The following is an 18,644-nucleotide window of genomic DNA, read 5'->3' as shown; positions in this document are numbered from 1 at the left end:
GTGAGGGGCATATGTCAATAGGACGTCAAGCAGAGTTGACTGTCCCGAATATTTTAGGTTGGGTCTTGTGGGGACATTTATTAATTGAAACAGATTAAATTCATCTGCAAAATGTGTGGCCACGGCCGGCGGGTTTAGCCAATTCCAATTTAGATCACCCACTAAAACTATTTCACCTTTAGGGAGGTGCCCAAAAAGCTCTCTCAGTGCAGACGCAGCTTCAACATCCTTCCCACTAGGCGGTCGATAGCAGCACACTACCAATATCTGTTGATTATTTGGGAGCGTTATTTTGAGAGCGAGACCTTCAAAGCAACATTTTTTAAACAAGGAGTGAGCTAGTGAACAAGCTCCTCAGCCGCCACCATTTCAGTCTCCGACCGCCAGCGCTTCCTCTGCGTCTTCGCCATCAACAACTCCAAGTCCTTCGAGGACATCCACCAGTACAGGTGGGTCGGTGTGTGTGTGTGTCGGACTTAACGCATCCACAAGTACAGGTGGATGTGTGTCGGACTTAGTGCATCCACAAGTACAGGTGGGTCAGTGTGTGAGTGTGTCGGACTTAGTGCATCCACAAGTACAGGTGTGTGTGTCGGACTTAGTGCATCCACAAGTACAGGTGTGTGTGTGTGTGTCAGACTTAGTGTATCCACAAGTACAGGTGGATCGGTGTGTGTGTGTGTGTCGGACTTAGTGCATCCACAAGTACAGGTGTGTGTGTGTGTCGGACTTAGTGCATCCACAAGTACAGGTGTGTGTGTGTGTCGGACTTAGTGCACCCACAAGTACAGGTGTGTGTGTGTGTCGGACTTAGTGCATCCACCAGTACAGTGGGTCGGTGTGTGTGTCGGACTTAGTGCATCCACCAGTACAGTGGGTCGGTGTGTGTGTGTGTGTGTCGGACTTAGTGCATCCACAAGTACAGGTGTGTGTGTCGGACTTAGTCCATCCACAAGTACAGGTGTGTGTGTGTCGGACTTAGTGCATCCACAAGTACAGGTGTGTGTGTGTCGGACTTAGTGCATCCACAAGTACAGGTGGGTCGGTGTGTGTGTGTGTCGGACTTAGTTCATCCACCAGTACAGATGGGTCGGTGTGTGTGTGTCGGACTTAACGCATCCACAAGTACAGGTGTGTGTGTGTGTGTTGGACTTAGTGCATCCACAAGTACAGGTGGGTGTGTGTGTGTTGGCTTAGTGCATCCACAAGTACAGGTGTGTGTGTGTCGGCTTAGTGCATCCACAAGTACAGGTGTGTGTGTGTCGGACTTAGTGCATCCACAAGTACAGGTGTGTGTGTGTGTGTCGGACTTAGTGCATTCACAAGTACAGGTGTGTGTGTCGGACTTAGTGCATCCACAAGTACAGGTGTGTGTGTCGGACTTAGTGCATCCACAAATACACGTGGGTGTGTGTGTGTCAGCGGTGGGTGGCTTACTGCAGCTACCATATCATGCGTCTTGTGCTGGAAGAAATAAAGCCTCCAGTTAAATTTTTGACTTGTTACACTGGTCTACAGCCAAAATGCTTTCGAGAAATAAACATGTAGTCCAACTTTACTAATTCTGTGTCACTGAGCTGTCCACTTGACACCACCTGAAGAAGGAGACTTGTGTTGCCTCCTAAACGTCGTGATTTAATTGTTTTCTTTTGTTTTATTTTATTTTTCCTCCGTGACTCCACCGTACAAATTCTCAACATTGTTTCGTGAGGAGTCGACTCCTTTTTAATCGCATTAAGAATCGACTCCCATTGACTTGCACGGGGAATCGGATTGTTGAGTTGTGTTAGAAATCGATTGCTCATTGAATTGCATGAGGAATCGACTTAGGGTCTGAATCAATTCCTTGTCGACTTATGTTTGGAACCGGTTCGTCGTGTGGAGTTGGATCCGGGTCCGGGGGGTTCAGCATTGCCTGGTGAGTTTACACTCAACACTCACCACTACTCACCACTAGTACACTCACCACTACTCACCACTACTCACCACTCACCACTAGTACACTCACCACTAGTACACTCACCACTACTCACCACTAGTACACTCACCACTCACCACTAGTACACTCACCACTAGTACACTCACCACTACTCACCACTAGTACACTCACCACTAGTACACTCACCACTACTCACCACTAGTACACTCACCACTAGTACACTCACCACTACTCACCACTCACCACTACTCACCCCTAGTACACTCACCACTACTCACCACTAGTACATTCACCACTACTCACCACTAGTACACTCACCACTCACCACTAGTACACTCACCACTACTCACCACTAGTACACTCACCACTACTCACCACTCACCACTAGTACACTCACCACTACTCACCATTCACCACCAGTCACCACTAGTACACTCACCACTGGTACACTCACCACTGCTCACCACTCACCACTACTCACCACTACTCACCACTAGTACACTCACCACTAGTACACTCACCACTAGTACACTCACCACTCACCACTAGTACACTCACCACTACTCACCACTAGTACACTCACCACTCCCCCACTCCCCCTCCCTCCCCCCCAGGACGAGGGACTTTGTCACCACCATGGCCAACACGGCCTTCCTGTCTCACGCTCCGCGCCCTGTCCCTGATGCTGCCCCTGCTGCTGTCCCTGCTGCTGTCCCTGCTGCCCCTGCTGCTGTCCCTGCTGCTGCTGCCCCTGCTGCTGTTGCTGCCTCTGCTGTCCCTGCTGCTGTCCCTGCTGCTGCTGTCCCTGCTGCTGTCCCTGCTGCTGTCCCTACTGCCCCTGCTGTCCCTGCTGCTGCTGTCCCTGCTGTCCCTGCTGCTGCTGTCCCTGCTGCTGCTGTCCCTGCTGCTGCTCCTGCTGCTGCCGCACTGCCGCTTGGCTCCCCGCTGTGCCGCTGGTGGCTCGGCTTCCTGGGCGCTCTCAGACGCTGCTGCTGCTGCACCACCAACACCACCGCCGCTGGCTGTGGTGTTGGTGGTGGTGGGGGTGGTGTTGGTGGTGTTGGTGGGGGTGGTGGTGGTGTTGGTGGTGGTGGTGTTGTCGGTGGTGGTGGAGGTGGTGGTGTTGGTGGTGGTGGTTGGTGGTGGTGGGGGTAGTGGTGGTGTTGGTGGTGGTGGCGTTGGTGGGGGTGGTGGCCGTAGTGTTGGTGGTGGTGGGGGTGGTGTTGGTGGTGGTGGCGGTGGTGGTGGTGGTGGCGGTGGTGTTGGTGGTGGTGGTGTTGTTGTTTGGCCGGATTGAGGGGGCTAAGCGGGCGCGGCACGGGCTAGAGAAGAGATGGAGTGATGTGGTACAGGAGGACGTGGAGCTGAGTGGACTTGCCGATGACTGGTACCAGCGGTGTCAAGATCGGCCTCTGTGGAGGAGGCTCGTGAAGGATGCTACTGGGCAGTTGGAGGCAGTCGCCCTCCAACAACAACGGAGGGCGGAGGAGCGACGCTCACAACAGCGAGCGGAGCGCCGGGTGGCTAAAGCACAGCAGGTTGGCACAGTAGGGGGCACAGGTGGTGCATCAGCCAGTCATCTCAGTCAGTCGACCCGTGGCACCTGGGTCTGCCCCGTGACCTCCTGCCAGCGGGCGTTCGACACTTCACGTGGCCTCAGGGTGCACATAGCCTGGCACAAGCGTCGTGGTGACGTCACCGCCACTTAGTGGCGAATGGCGGTTGTTGTTGTTGTTGGTGGTGGTGGGGGTGGTGTTGGTAGTGGTGGTGTTGGTGGTGGTGGTTGCGGTGGTGGCGGTGGTGGTGGTGGTGGCGTTGGTGGGGGTGGTGGCCGTGGTGTTGGTGGTGGTGGTGTTGGTGGGGGTGGTGTTGGTGGTGGTGGTGTTGGTGGTGGTGGTTGCGGTGGTGGCGGTGGTGGTGGTGGTGGCGTTGGTGGGGGTGGTGGCCGTGGTGTTGGTGGTGGTGCTGGTGGTGTTGGTGGTGGTTGCGAGTAACCCGAGAAGTGGGCGGTGGGGGTGGTGAGGGCGGCTGGGACGCTGCGCTCACTCCTCACGCTGCTCACTGACCGTGAGGACGACGACCAGGTGAGACCACGCACAAGGATATGTGTCTGTGTGTGTGTAGGTCGACTCAGCCTCAAATGAGTACCTGGAGCGATGTGTAAACATCGCCGCTAGGGAGACAAAGGCGGCCGGGCATGGTGCTGGCCACCCACCCCCTCGTGTGCCGTGCTGGCCTTTAAAGGCGCTCGCTAACAGCACTTGCCCCTACAGTCTGTTAAGGCTATACGGGGTATCTTTGTCTGTGCGCGGCACGGGCTAGAGAAGAGATGGAGTGATGTGGTACAGGAGGACGTGGAGCTGAGTGGACTTGCCGATGACTGGTACCAGCGGTGTCAAGATCGGCCTCTGTGGAGGAGGCTCGTGAAGGACGCTGCTACTGGGCAGTTGGAGGCAGTCACCCTCCAACAACAACGGAGGGCGGAGGAGCGACGCTCACAACAACGAGCGGAACGCCGGGTGGCTAAAGCACAACAGGTTGGCACAGGAGGGGGCACAGGTGGTGCATCAGCCAGTCATCTCAGTCAGTCGACCCGTGGCACCTGGGTCTGTCCCTTGACCTTCTGCCAGCGGGCGTTCGTATTATGAAATAAAAGGCATAATTTTTGTATGTAAATATCTTATCTATAAACGTCTCCGCGCGCGTGCGCTTGCGAGGGATTTGCCTCTCGAACCGTGGGGTTGACATCGAAAAAAATGTGCCAGCCAGCACGCCCTAAGCCCCACGGTGGGAATAGGCTCTTCCTTTTTCATGTCCGTCACCTTTAAATTAGTCACAGCGATTTCGTGGGATTTCGCTATATGAATTTATTTACTGCGCGACATTGACCGTACCAACTCACGCCAATTGCTTGGGGGGGGGGAAGGGGGCGGTGGACCGCGCCAAGTGTTGTGCGTTCAGTGGAGCTCACACCGGACATTTTATTTCACGTGTTTAACAGAACACCCGGCAGCCGCCTCCCCCCAGGAGGGACCCCGGCGGATCCCAGGACACCCAACAGCCCCCTCCTGCTACGGGGCAAGGGATATTGCGACTGCCCCTACTGGACTATGTCAGTCCTTACAGGTAAGTTGTACACAGACCGTCGCTACACATAGCCCATACACGCCCCTCCCTACACTATTATCAAACAAATAAGTTGCCAAATATTACAATGATAATGTTCGTGCGCAGATAATAACTCGGGTTCATTGTTTACTATTCCCAAACAAATAAGTTGTCTGATATTACAATAATAATAATGTTTGTGTGCAGATAATAACTCGGGTTCATTGTTTACTATTATGAAACAAAGAAGGTGGCAGATATTACAATCACTTTCTTTGTGTGCAGAAAAATACTTTTTAAATTCTTAGGTTGCTACATGTTTCCTTTTTGAGCTGTGTTTTTATGACGCTGAGACCGTGCACTGCCAGTCTGTGATGTGGCTTGTTGCCTGCTGATTAATTCACGCCAGTGCACCGCCGCTATTATACACACTGCTAATTTAGCTTTTGCCCATTATGAGTGTATGCCAGTCTATAATCTGTTGCCTGCTTCTTTACCTCACTCAGTGTACTGCCAGCCTTTCATGTCGACTGTATCCTGATTTTTCAGCTGCTGCCCATATTGCCAGCTTTTTATGTCGACTGTAGCTATGCTTATGTCATTGAGTCGACATACTGCCACTCTATAATCTAGACTGTAGCCTGCTTCTCAACTTACCTGTGCATACTGATGCTCATTCATGTACACTTATTTCAGCTGATTTCTTCTATGCATTTCTACTATTTCGATTGCTCACGTCACACTATTTGCTGATACGTAGTACTGCGATGCTCATAGCTGTGCCATCATCGGGGATTGCTGTGCACGTCGATGTGTGTGTGTGATTTGATGTGGGGAGCGATAGTGTAGCGGTTAGCGCACTGCGCTATGAACCTGGCGACCTGGGTTCGATTCCCGCTCACAGCCAACACCAGTGACGATTATCTGAACCGGTCCCGGGCCTCCCCTAGGTCGACTCAGCCTCTAAATGAGTACCTGGTGCGGTGTGTAAACATCGGCACTAGGGAGACAAAGGCGGTCGGGCGTGGTGCTGGCCACTCACCCCCTGGTGTACCGTTCCGGCCTTCATAGGTGCTCGCTAACAGCACTTGCCCCTACAGTCTGTTAAGGCTATATGGGGGATCTTTGTTTGTGATTTGATGTGTGTGTTTGAGTCCATACGTGTGTGCGTGTAGGACCATGCGTGTGTCTGTCTTTTTCTAACGGACAACCCCCGATGTGTGTGTGTGTAGGTCGATGTGTTTGTGTGTGTGTGTCAGTCCAAGGGTGCGTGTCAGTCCATGTGTGTGTATCAGTCGATGTGTGTGTGTGTAGGTCGATGTGTGTGTGTGTGTCAGTCCAAGGGTGCGTGTCAGTCCATGTGTGTGCATCAGTCGCTGTGTGTGTGTGTAGGTCGATGTGTTTGTGTGTGTGTGTCAGTCCAAGGGTGCGTGTCAGTCCATGTGTGCGTGTCAGTCGCTGTGTGTGTGTTAGTCGATGTGTTTGTGTGTGTGTTAGTCAATGTGTGTGCATGGCTCCATGTCAGTGTGTAAGTCAATGTGCGTTTGTGTGTCTATGTGTGTCAGTCGATGTGTGTGTGTACGTCCATGTGTATGTGTGTCAGTCCATGTCTCTATGTTAGTCCACATGTGTGTGTGTAAGTCCATACATGTGTGTGTGTGTAAGTCCATGTGTGTGAGTTGATATGTGTGTGTAACTCCATGTGTGTGTATCTAAAGTAGAGTCCATATGTGTGTGGGGCAATGTGTGTGTCAGTCTATTTATGTGTGTGCGAGTCTATGTGTGTGTGTGTAAGTCAATGTGTGTGCGTGGGTCCATGTGTGTGTATATATACGTCCGTGTGTGTGTGTGTCTTACTCGATATGTGTGTGTGTGTAATGACGTGTTTTTACGTCAATGTGTGTGTGAGTTCACCTTTGTCTGTGTGTGAATCGATGTGTGTGTGAGTCGCTGTATGTGTGTAACTCCATGTGGGTGTATCTAAAGTGGATGTCTATGTGTGTGTAAGTTCATATGTGTGTGTGTGTAAGTCGATGTCTGTCTGTGTGAGTCTATATGTGTATGTGTGTGCGCGTGTAAGTCGATGTGTTTCTACGTGTGTGGGTCGATGTCTGTGTGTAAGTTGATGTGTGAGTCTATCTTTTTCGCCCGGGCAACGCCGGGTACTTACCGCTAGTAAAATAATAAAATATAAAACAATACAATTGTAGTTTTATAAAACAATACAATTTTATTGTTTTATAAAATTGTATTCTATGCTAATTCCTTTGTCAAAGGGTACCTCTGCGGATGTGTATACTTTAACTTAGCTATTTCAATGAGCCATTTCAATGCTAAATTATATGATAATTCCTTTGTCAAGGCGCTTTGTGTTTTTCTTCTCACACAGCTTAAAGGTCGTGATCTGAGCGTGGCTTCTCACACTCCAGCGCTGTCCTCCAGACAGTCTCGTCCCTTCACCTGATGAAGGCCGCTTGTGTTGTGGCCGAAACGTCGTGATTTTTTGTTATTTTATTTTCACCTACGTGACTTTACCCAATAGAACCAAAGAGTATATTTTATACTTTTTGCATTGTTTACAGTCTGGAAGCTACCCACATGGCAAATTTCAAGTTTGTTGCATGTCGGGAAGTATGCTAAACATTTCGAACAGACACACATATTCACAAATTTCGCTTTTATATATACAGACGAAGGGGTGGGTGACAGCACCACGCCCGGCCGCCTTTGTGTCCCCAGTGGCGATGTTCACACACCACAGCAATTACTCGTTTGAGGCTGAGTCGATCTAGGGGAGGCCCAGGAGCGGTTGAAATAATCGTCACCGGTGGTGGCCGTGAGCGGGAATTGAACTCGGGTTGCCGGGTTCGTAGCGCAGTGCGCTAACCACTACACTACAATGCGTTAAGCTTCCACATGCGTGGGTCACGTGACATATTTGACGTCACAACTCACTTGCCGTGCAAAAAAAATGCATTATTGAGCTCCCCCCCTCCTCCCCCCAGAAAAAAACACAAAAGTGTATTTTTATATTTTTTGCGTGGTGTACAGTCTGGAAAGTACCCACATGGCAAATTTCAAGTTTGTTGCATGTCGGGAAGTACGCTAAACATTTTGAATAGACACACATAATCACAACTTTGCCTTTTACATATGTATGGAGATAATTTCGGCCAGGGCTGCTCTGTGTCAGCGACTCTGAAAAATCTGCTGACACCCGGCACACCACGTCCAGTGTGTACCTTTCGCTATCGCCGTGGCTACCGGGGCTGTGCTGCCCACTCCACTCCGCACCAGCGACCCGGAAAATATTCAGTGACAGATTAAGCCCTGATTATTATTCACACAATTACACATCCAGTGGAATTTGAACACGTGATTTCGTGCTTACGGGACAAGGTGTTTACTCGGTGGGCCATAGCTGCAGCTCCCCAATGCTGCATAAACCCACGGTTCTTGTTATAATTCCAGTTACAGTAATGCTACTTTATCAGGCACTGGCTGTATTTCCACTGAAATACACAAGGATAATTCTCTGTTATTACGAATCTTATATCTGACATGTTTAAGTGGTGCTTTTCTGTTCGGTGAAATGTGTTGCTATTAAATGTGATGCGAGCAAAGAGACTTGTTTATTGATCGCTGATCGATCGATTGACTTCATGGCCGAGCGGTAGCGCGTTGCAGATGTTTGTGGTACGAGCCCCACGACCACCCCGGTTAACGCTGTGGGTGTATGAACTGTAAATATTGCGGACTGTCTGCTTCACAGTCGGATGCTAAAGATCTCGGAGATGTAATTTAAATCAGTAGTATGCCACGTGTGTCGGCACAATTCTGTAAATGCGACAACTACTGTGGGCTGTCCGTGAAGCGTAGCGCCTCCAGGGTGTAGCCTCGTGTGTACGCTGAGCTTGTTTCGCACCGTACGTAGCCAACCGTGCTCATCGGAGGTGCCTTGCGCTGCACGAATGGAGCGGACGCCAACGTGCACTTGCAAAACCCAAAAGCTTTTTGATTGCCCTCGTTTTGTCCGTTGAAGACGATGCAAGCCGCGCCGCAGGACGATGGCAGCGAGCACGAGAAGCCGTGCCTCAGCGAGTCCCGCGCGGCGGAGCTGGTGGAGCGCCTCTACGGGGTGAGCGTGGCGGGGGTGAGCCCGCTGGCGAGCTACGTCGACCAGAACTACCGTGTGCTGGCGCGCGACGGTCGCCAGTTCGTGCTCAAGGTCACCAACACGCGGGACAGCCAGCGGCCGCAGATGCTCGAGGTGCAGATGGCCATGATGAGTTTCCTGCGGGAGAGGGGCTTCCCCATGCAGGAGGTGGTGGACAACGTCAGCGGGAAGATCATGTCGCTCGAGAACATCGGTGAGCTGCGCCCGCGTGGGTCCCGGGAGCAGAGACATTGGAGAAGAGATGTACGTAATACTAAATCTTGTTCTACTTGATGTGCGTCTCCATCTCCCTTTGTCTCCCCCTACATGCTAAGGCCTCGGCACAGAGACCCTATCTCTCTGTGCTCCGTACGTTGTGTCTCTCTTTGTGTCTCTGTGTGAACTCCCTTCTACTTAGGTGTCTGTATATATATCTGCGGTTCTGTGTTTCCTCTCTCTTAAATTTAGCTCTTCTATGCCTGATGATGATTGCTTGCGTTGCAATCGAAACGTCGTATGCTATTATGTAATTTTATTATTATTTCTTATTTCTACGTGACTTTACCGAAAAAACCAAAGAGTCATTCCTGCAGTCACGAAAGTGACAAATCAAGTTTAATAGATGTACAGTGCAGTACAATTGATTTTGCTGCAACTGAACTCTGGCCCCCACAACATAGCACCACGCAGCAGCCTGTGATGCCTGTTTAATGCACGATTGTAACCCATAGAAGCCCTAATCCAGGCTCAACCTGCTTAGCTTTCAGATCTTATGATAGGGCACATTCCAGGTGATTTAGTCATAGGCTGATAGTAATCATACGAACACAGCATTGGTTTATACTTGCAAAGACAACGATCAATATCCGAGCATGAGGCGGTGGTATAATACTGGGTCTCACTCCACTGACGATAAGTGATGTAAAAGGATCGTACTTTTTAGTTTTTGTGAGGTTGGTGGATGTAACGCACTGCTTGTTGGTACTGGCCCAAGGTCCACATTGTGATATTTTGTAAATTCTTCATATATATATATAAAAAAAAACAATGTTTGGTGTGTGGGATGAAACTGGAATGACTGCTCACAGCAAAGCCACACGGACGAGACGATAACATCTGTGGTGAGAGATCAGAAGCACACTTGCTGTTTTCTCATCTACTGACCTGCAAGTTGGTAGATATAATGTTTGTACAGTTCACCGACGCCGCCATTCGCCAACTGCACAGTGTGTTCCACCTCCCCACACCTCCGATGAGCACGGTTGGCTACGTACGTATGGTGCGAAAGAATTTCAACATACTTACAAAACCTAAATCGTAATTTTTGTTTCTGCTTATCTTCCCACGAGACCCTGAGAAGCAAACGTCAAACTCTTTGCATCGAGTTCCGGATTGGCTGACAAGGGGAACACGTCAAACCAAAACCATGTATTACATGAACAAGCATAGACGGGAAAGATATGTCACAAGTGATATATTGTAGAGATATGAGAGAGATTTATTCATGATAAAGGTTTTTGGGTGAGATCACGTTATTTATAAATGTGTCATAACCCTCCACCACCCGACACAGCCAAACAGTAAAAAATGTGTCACGTTGACAACACATAAAATAGTTCACTACTTTAGCCCACCGGTGTGATGAAGAGTGAATCCACAACATTTACAATATTTGAATACGACGTTTCGCTGGTAATTACATCCAGCATCATCGGGCAATTCGCCAGAATGGTGAAGCCCTCACTTGCTCCCGGTCTTAAATAGAGCAGCAGGGTGATGTCATCATTTAACTCATTCAGAGAGAGATTTAATCAGAAATATGATATTTATATGGAAGAGATAGGAGAAAGATCTATCCGCAAGAGGAGAGATTTAGAGAAATGCAAACATGTCGATACAGAGCTTATCTCTCCCCCACACCCACTCCGGCCTCCTGCATCGCATCACTTCTATTAATATTATTATTGTAATCATCATCGTTACACTTGTTTTCACAGCAGAGCCTCACTGAGTATCGGGAGGGTCTTGTCAAACTTTTCAGTTGGGGGGAGGGCGCGGGGGCGACGGTTGTCGTGTGTAATTTCAAGTGAGTATTGCTGACTGAGACATGTACTTAATTAGTTCTTGTAAGGCGTGGCGGGATAGTTGTCCTGTAGACCAGAATGAATTAATTTTGGTGGTTCGGGCTTGGCCCACGGGCTGTAGTTGGGACAACACTGGGCTGCTAAACATTTGTAAAGCAAAGTGCTTCATAGCTCATCGGATTCCTCCAGTAAAAGTACATATTCTGATTATAATGCCTGGGCTAGCAGCGCTCCTTTAAACCCAGGCTCGGGGTTCATCGCATGAGCTGACATCGCCGCCCAACGCCGTGTTTGGAATGCGAAGATCACGGAATGCCGCTGACCCTTATATTTACGTGATGGAACGAGCGATAAAAGTCGCCTCCTGATGCAGATGGGGCCCCCATTCACCCTGCTCCTAAGTAATTTGCTCAAGCTGAACCCAGGGAATTCAGCTAGACTCGTGGTGCTGACGTATCCATTCTGGCCCGAACCTGGGCGAATTGCCCCCGGTTCCGGCCAGCGTGCGCTAAGGCGTGAGGGTTGCGTGCCACGTTGCAACTTTGGCGGATGCCTTACGCATGGGTGTGGTGAGGTATTATTCCTCTCAAATGCTTTATTTAGCTACAGCGGTTTAGACAACAAGGCCATATAGGAATGCGAATTTCGGAATGCGTTCTTGTTATTAATTTCTGCGTTAATAGTATCGTGAAAGAAAGTCATGAGGAAAAAATCACTCCAATTTACTATTGTTGGGGGGGGGGGGAACAGAAATACTCGATTCAAGTTGCTTGAGAGATTGGCGTTTTAAAGACTACACGAATTTTATGTGCGTTATATATGGGACTTAGCACGTTCATTATTGTTATTAACCATTTAATGCTGAGCAGCAAATTGTCGCTTAATTTCCTAAAAAAATAATAGTAGCCTTGGCTATCAGTTGAGCAATTCATCAGAGACCCTGTGTAGTATAGCACGTGGGTAATGAACACAGGGCGCAAAGTGGTGAGTTGACACTTTGGCCAGACCTTGGAGGTTCCGATATCAGCTTCCAAACAGCTTTTTATGTTCCAGCAAAAGGAAGCGACGGTGAGATTTCACTAACCGTGGTGACCTCTTGACCTCGGTGGCGACTCCTGCTGTGAATTCTCAGACTGCGGCGAAGGAGAGAAGGAGTTCAACGTGCGGCTGCTCACGTACCTGCCCGGCGTGCCGCTGTCCAGGGTGCTGGCGGATGGCAGCCTGTACTACCAGGTGGGCAAGCTGGCAGCGAGCATCCACCAAGCCCTGCAGCAGGTACGAGCGCACGAGCGCCTCTTGACAGGTGACGTGAGACTGCAGGGATTCATATTCTTGTTGCTTTCGGTAAAGTCACCACGTAGAAGGGAAACAATAAAATAATAAAAAATATAAAACAATAACATTCTCACGACGTTTCGACTGCAACACAAGCAATCGTCATGAGGTGTGAAAACCACAACAAGGAAAAAAAAAAAAAATTATTGTTGTGGTTTTCACACCTGATGATGATTGCTTGTGTTGCAGTCGAAACGTCGTGAAAATTCTATTGTTTTATATTTTTATTATTTTATTGTTTCCCTTCTACGTGACTTTACCGAAAGAAACAAGAATATGAGAATATTCGACAAAGTAAAGAGGCAAAAAAGAAATAACTCGCAAATTACTTCATTGGGAAATGCGGAGCGATAGTTTCCCCAACCCCTTACTGCGACAATCTTAAAAAAAAAGTCTTGAGTCTCGGCGAGCCTTTTCTCTCGGTAAGCAAGTGTAATGTGACGTAACGAGCCCACTCGCTCAGAACGTACGCAGCTGTTCATAATTAGCAATGTGAGAGTCCTTTCAAGTGATCGAATGGCTGGTTTTCAAGCAACGTATTTTTGTTTCCCCCCCCCCCAAATTTTATTCCAAGCGTCGGGGTGGAGCGGTGGCGCAGTTGTGCGCACACTGCGCTACGAACCCGGCCACCTGAGTTTTATTTTCGGCCACGCCTAACATTCGTGGCAAGTGATATCTGAACCAGTCCTGCCCACCCCCCCTTGTCCTCTATCCTTCACCAACCTACACTGACCAGTTTGGCGAAGTATGGTCAAACACCCTACATGACCAACACTGAATACGGCAGTGCCTTGATAAGGGCTGTATGAGTTGTGCTAATTGGTGCCATGTCATGAGATGGAAAAAAACATCTCATTCTGTGCATCACCTCTGGTTAGAGAATGGCCCGCAGAAGGTGATCTCACAAAACTACTTCTCAGATCCATTCAAGTGTCCTGTTACTCACAAATACCAATCAAACATTTGCCAGCCGCACGCAGGACTTGGGCAGCCCCACCCTCAGCTGCATAATAAGTCTATATTTTTAGCTTTCGTGACTGCAAGGATTCATACTCTTTGGTTTTTTCGGTAAAGTCACGTAGGTAAAACTATAAAATGATAGAATTTTTAAAAATGTAGTTGTTTTTTCATTTATTCTTTTATTTTATAGTTTTACCTACGTGACTTTACCGGAAAAAAAAACAAAGAGAAAATAATAAGTCAAGGAGAACATCTTTTTTGAAACGAAGACTATCCTTTGCTAGCTTGACGTTTTGCTGCCTTTAACTTACATGTGTACTCAACTGGCCAATGCGATGTTAATCTCGTATTGCATTTTTTGTCATCTTACCGCCTTCGTTTTTAAACATCTGCATAGTTTGAGCACCCGTTCCTGCACTCCCTGCAACTAGACGATTTCATCTGGAACCTGTCAAACACCCACCTGCTCGAGCCCTACCTCTTCACTCTGGACGGCGACCCCAACCAGGGTCTGGTCAGGGAGGTCATCGCCAAGTTCCGCGAGGAGATCCAACCCAACCTGCACAAGTTTACCAGATGTACGCTCGCCTCGCAGCTTCACCCGGGACGTAGCTCCATGCCTCAGGGGGCGAGGGGCGCTTCAGGCCACCGACGAGGCCTTGAAGCCACGACGGGTGCCGCGTACGTGTGTACGTTGAACTTCTTTCGCACCGTACATAGCCAACCGTGCTAATCGGGGTGCGGGGGAAGGACAACAAACTAAACACAAAAAATCAGTTCAAAAATAAATTAGTGTTCAATCTAGGTTTAAAAGTGCATAGCTCCAGTGCTTCCTAATATCGGAAAGAAGAGCTTTTCAGACGGCCGCAGAAGTGCATCTGAAAGCGCGCGATGCGGTGACCGTCTTTGTTTGTTCGATGGTTAGCCAAAAGCCGCTGCGAGGATCACCCGAATTCGCGTGATGGTTTATGCTGCTTGACGAGATCAGCAAGGTATTGTGATTCATTTGTGGCAAGCATTTTCTTTGCAATGTGCTTTACGTGATTACTTTTACCCAGCATACACAGATGCATTACAAGGCATGCATGTAATGGGGGACACTCGCACAGACACTGATCACAGGTGAAATCAAATGACAGGGTTATTACATTCAGACGCTACTGTATATAAATCATAATTGTAATTTCTACCAAATCATTTTTCAATGGATGCTAAATCGTGTTCAACAGTTTTTGTTACACATATCCTCATAATAATAATGTACAGCCCTTTGTCAATGCACTATCTGGACGAAGGCATTCCCAGGCTGTGTAGGGTCATGGGGGTTGTTTTGCCTCCTTCACCATGCTGGTCGGTGAGGAGGTAGGTAGGATCCCAGGACTGGTTCAGATATCAGTGATGTTCTCCATGGCCGGGAATCAAGGGCTCGTGATGCGGTGTGCATACCACTACACACCGCTCCATATCTTGCCCCCGTGCAGGGTTGTACGACGCTGGTGGGTTATTGTAATTCTGTGCCTTTGAAGGCAGGAGAAGAAGTCGGTGATTCACTGAGACTCTGCGGGGGCCGTTCTTAGACTCGCACACGCGGCTTGCGCAACACCAATCGTGCGGCCGGAATAAAAACGGCACGGGCACGAACGATGACGACGGCGACGAGGGGAGGACGGTCAACAATAAAAGACAACGGACGAAATCAAATTCGACGTTTCCCCCTCGCCGCAGGCATAATCCACGGTGACTTCAATGACGACAACATCCTGGTGCAGGAGGTGGCCGCGGGAAGCGAGCAGCAGCAGCAGCAGGGGCCCAAGTCGGCGGAGGGAGCGCCGCGGCACCGCGTCTCCGGCATTGTGGACCTCAACTCGATGATGTTCGGCTACCACGTGTACGACCTGGCCATGGCCATCATGTACATGATGGTGGAGAGCGGAGAGGCGATGGAGGCCGGGGGTCACGTCCTGGCCGCTACGAGAGCGTGCAGGCCCTCACCGAGGACGAGAGGAGGGCCGTTTACTTCCTGGTGGCGTGCAGGTGAGAGCGGAGGTGGGGAGGGGGGCCGGGGCAGGTCGGGTCGGGTCTGCCCGGATCGCCGTTGGCCGCATCGGGAAACGTTGGCTTCAAAAACCTGTGGCGGTTGCGTAACGAGAATTAATCCAGGTCTGGCGAGAATCCGATAAACTCGATGATTGTGCGGCAAAAAAAAAAAAAACACGTGCTTTATTATTTATTTAAAGCTCTTCATCAGACCAATGATGAATGAAGGTCTTGCCAATGCCATGTCGATTGTCGCGGTGGTTGACCATACTTCACCATGCTGGTTAATGTGTATTGGTGAACGGGGGGGATCAGTAACAGTTTAGACATAATGCTGATTACCATGATGTTGCTAACAGCACTTCTACGGATGCTGCTGATGACGGTGATGATGATTATAGAAAAGACACTCATAGCAATGTTGTTTACGATCATGTTGCTGATCACGCTGCTGCTGCTGCTGCTGGAGACGAGGAAGATGAAGACGGCGACTTTCCTTCTGCTGGCACTTCTGCTGCTGACCACGAGACTTGATCCAACTATGACTGCGATTCCTGGACGCTAAAATCCCAGCCGATCAACAAGTCGGCAGCAAAAACCCTCTTGAATAACAAACGATATTAACCGTCACGACAGCAACGGCGACAACAACAACATGGTCTACTTTTCCCCGCAGGTTCTGCCAGTCGCTGGTCATGGCCCGCTACACGATCTTGCGATACCCGCAGAACGCCGACTACCTGCTGATAACGGCGCGCACCGGCTGGGTGAAGCTACGCGAGCTCTGGACCAGGGGCCTGGAGGACATGCAGAGGCTGTGGTCCGATGTTGCGGCACGGTACAGAAACTAGAACCGCGGTGGAGATCGAGACGGACGGCGAGGAGAGAGAAGGGGGAGTTTGGGGTGGGGGGGGGCCCACCGTGAGACACGTCCTCCCACTCGCCCCACCGGTACCTCCCGAGGCTTCGCAAGGAACCGGTTTCAACTTGAACGTGGCGCCGTTGGTTTTGGACACGTGCGATCTTTGAATACGGAATCTGAAAAATGTGAATTGCTCATGCCAGGCACTTAATGCATAGGGGAGGTTTTTCGTGGCTTCAGGTTAGGAACGTATTGTTGCTGCATCCAGCGCTGTTGACAAAACGGCGTTCACATGCGCATCCGTGGGTGATAATAATAATAGTACTGTCAGAATATTTGTTTCCCGTTCATTTACTCAGGAAATCCTGACTGTTTCTGAGATTTTGTATTCATGAAGTTCCAGCGTTCAGATGTTCGACCAATTCCTTTGTAGCTTGTTTGGCTCGTGAGAGGAAACCGGAGTAACTCGGAGATTACCTGTGCATACGAAAGGTGGTGGGGGGGGGGTAACACTCGACAACTGCATAGATGTTTTATATTTTTATTATTTTATTGTTTCCCTGCTACGTGACTTTACCGAAAGAACCAAGAATATAAAAAGCGTCACCGTACACCGACATCTGTTGGCCAACTTGCAGCGCAAGGCCTAAAACGTCTGCTTTTCCCAGACAGTCTTCAAATTAAGCACTCAACCCAGGCTCTTCCCCGGTTGAGCTTCAAAGATCTGACGAGATTTGGTGCATTCTGGGTTAATTTTGTTATTTTGTGAGTTGCAGTTGCATTCAGATATTTTTTTAATCTAAACTACAGTTGACCTTAGAACCCTCAGACATGGGCGTGGGGAGTCCTGGCCTCGTGAAAGATCAGTCGACTTTCTTGCGTTGCCATGACCTTCCACTCGGCGGACTTTGGGAACGGTAGTGGGGTGGGGGTGGTGGGTGTTTGATGATTTTGCTGTAAAGGTTTCCTCTACAAAAGTGGGACACTCCTGGGTTTTGCCACCAAGTACTAAGTCATGTTTTGCAGAGGGGTCAAATACTTATTTCCCTCATTAAAATGCAAATCAATTTATGAAATTTTTGACATGCGTTTTTCTGGATTTTTGTTGTTGTTATTCTGTCTCTCACTGTTCAAATAAACCTACCATGAAAATTATAGACTGATCATTTCTTTGTCAGTGGGCAAACGTACAAAATCAGCAGGGGATCAAATACTTTTTTCCCTCACTGTAAGTTCGATTACAGGGAATGACTATAACATGAATTGAAAGTGATATCTGGACCCCTTCAAACAAACCGCATTGACCAGTGTGGTGCAGTATGGTCAAGTAACCCATATAATATGGGGAAAGGCATCATCCAGCAGTGGATTGATCTGAAGCTGTGAAAATTGGCTAAGCCTCAAACGCAGATGCACCACGTATACACTGCCGCCTCCTGTCTTATGCCATTACCGACGAGAATGTTGCCCTCTCATACTAAATTAAAACTTTTTTATTTTACCAGGGCCCACTGAGCTGTAAAGCTCTTTTTTTTAGAAGCGACCTGGCCACAAATGATAGCTCAACGAAGTGGCTTATTGTGTGAAAATTTCTAGCAGCCAAATACTCCAAACACATGCTTCTGAATTGGGAGGGAAAAACCGGAGGACTCGGAGAAAAAGCCACACGATCAAGGGGAGAACATCCAAATATACAGCAGCAGGCATCAGTCGAGATCGAACCAATGACCTCCTGTATACCAGGCGAGGTAGTTAACATCTGGCCACTGTGCTTGCAGCCCATCTTACCCGAGTGAATGTGAGCTTGCATTCTGTGCTCTGGTAACCCGTAATTGTACACAAGCGAGAGTGAGAAAGTACACCGCCAGTTTTTCAGGTCGCCCTATCCGATGAGAGCGATCAAACACAATGTGCGATTCTCAGAGACAGCAATAATATAATCCCATTCCTCTAGAATTACTGTCAGCTGTGCCCCTATGATAGGAAAGGTTATGCCACTCTTCAGAGGTATGGGGTGCTCTCCTTTCCTTCTCACCTCATCTATGCCAACCGTGTCACGATGTATTTATTTCAATTGTGCCTCTCGTTCGCCAGTCTGATTCTTCAGCTTGTGTACGTCTTGTATCGAGTAGGTGGTGTGGCCAACACCACGCCAAAGGGGTC

The 18,644-nt window shown here is 49.1% G+C and overlaps 1 protein-coding gene across 1 annotated transcript; it reads left to right on the top strand.

Annotated features, from left to right (window-relative positions):
* Window positions 1-3,861: 3,861 nt before the first annotated feature.
* Window positions 3,862-17,636, top strand: LOC142921706 (hydroxylysine kinase-like). The gene is made up of 8 exons (XM_076063014.1): window positions 3,862-4,023; window positions 4,330-4,476; window positions 4,941-5,065; window positions 9,090-9,417; window positions 12,420-12,562; window positions 13,980-14,160; window positions 15,308-15,616; window positions 16,296-17,636. Exons 4-8 carry the CDS (start codon window positions 9,093-9,095, stop codon window positions 16,364-16,366), a joined length of 1,029 nt encoding a protein of 342 aa, XP_075919129.1. The 5' UTR covers window positions 3,862-4,023; window positions 4,330-4,476; window positions 4,941-5,065; window positions 9,090-9,092; the 3' UTR covers window positions 16,367-17,636.
* The last annotated feature ends 1,008 nt before the right edge of the window (window positions 17,637-18,644 follow it).

The sequence above is a fragment of the Petromyzon marinus genome, unplaced genomic scaffold (genome assembly GCF_048934315.1).
Source record: "Petromyzon marinus isolate PM22_M1 ecotype Great Lakes invasive population unplaced genomic scaffold, UKy_Petmar_22M1.pri1.0 PM_G_Scaffold_86, whole genome shotgun sequence".
NCBI lineage: Eukaryota > Metazoa > Chordata > Hyperoartia > Petromyzontiformes > Petromyzontidae > Petromyzon > Petromyzon marinus.
The sequence above is the reverse complement of the archived record's forward strand: the minus strand, read 5'-3'. Positions and strand labels throughout refer to the sequence as shown.

What these genes read in the sequence shown, in the direction of transcription:
- LOC142921706 (XM_076063014.1), top strand. Translation starts at nt 9,093, where the DNA reads ATGCAAGCCGCGCCGCAGGACGATGGCAGCGAGCACGAGAAGCCGTGC. An exon ending in TCCACCAAGCCCTGCAGCAG is followed by an intron (nt 12,563 to 13,979) that starts GTACGAGCGCAC and finishes ACATCTGCATAG; the next exon opens with TTTGAGCACCCGTTCCTGCA. An exon ending in TACTTCCTGGTGGCGTGCAG is followed by an intron (nt 15,617 to 16,295) that starts GTGAGAGCGGAG and finishes TTTTCCCCGCAG; the next exon opens with GTTCTGCCAGTCGCTGGTCA.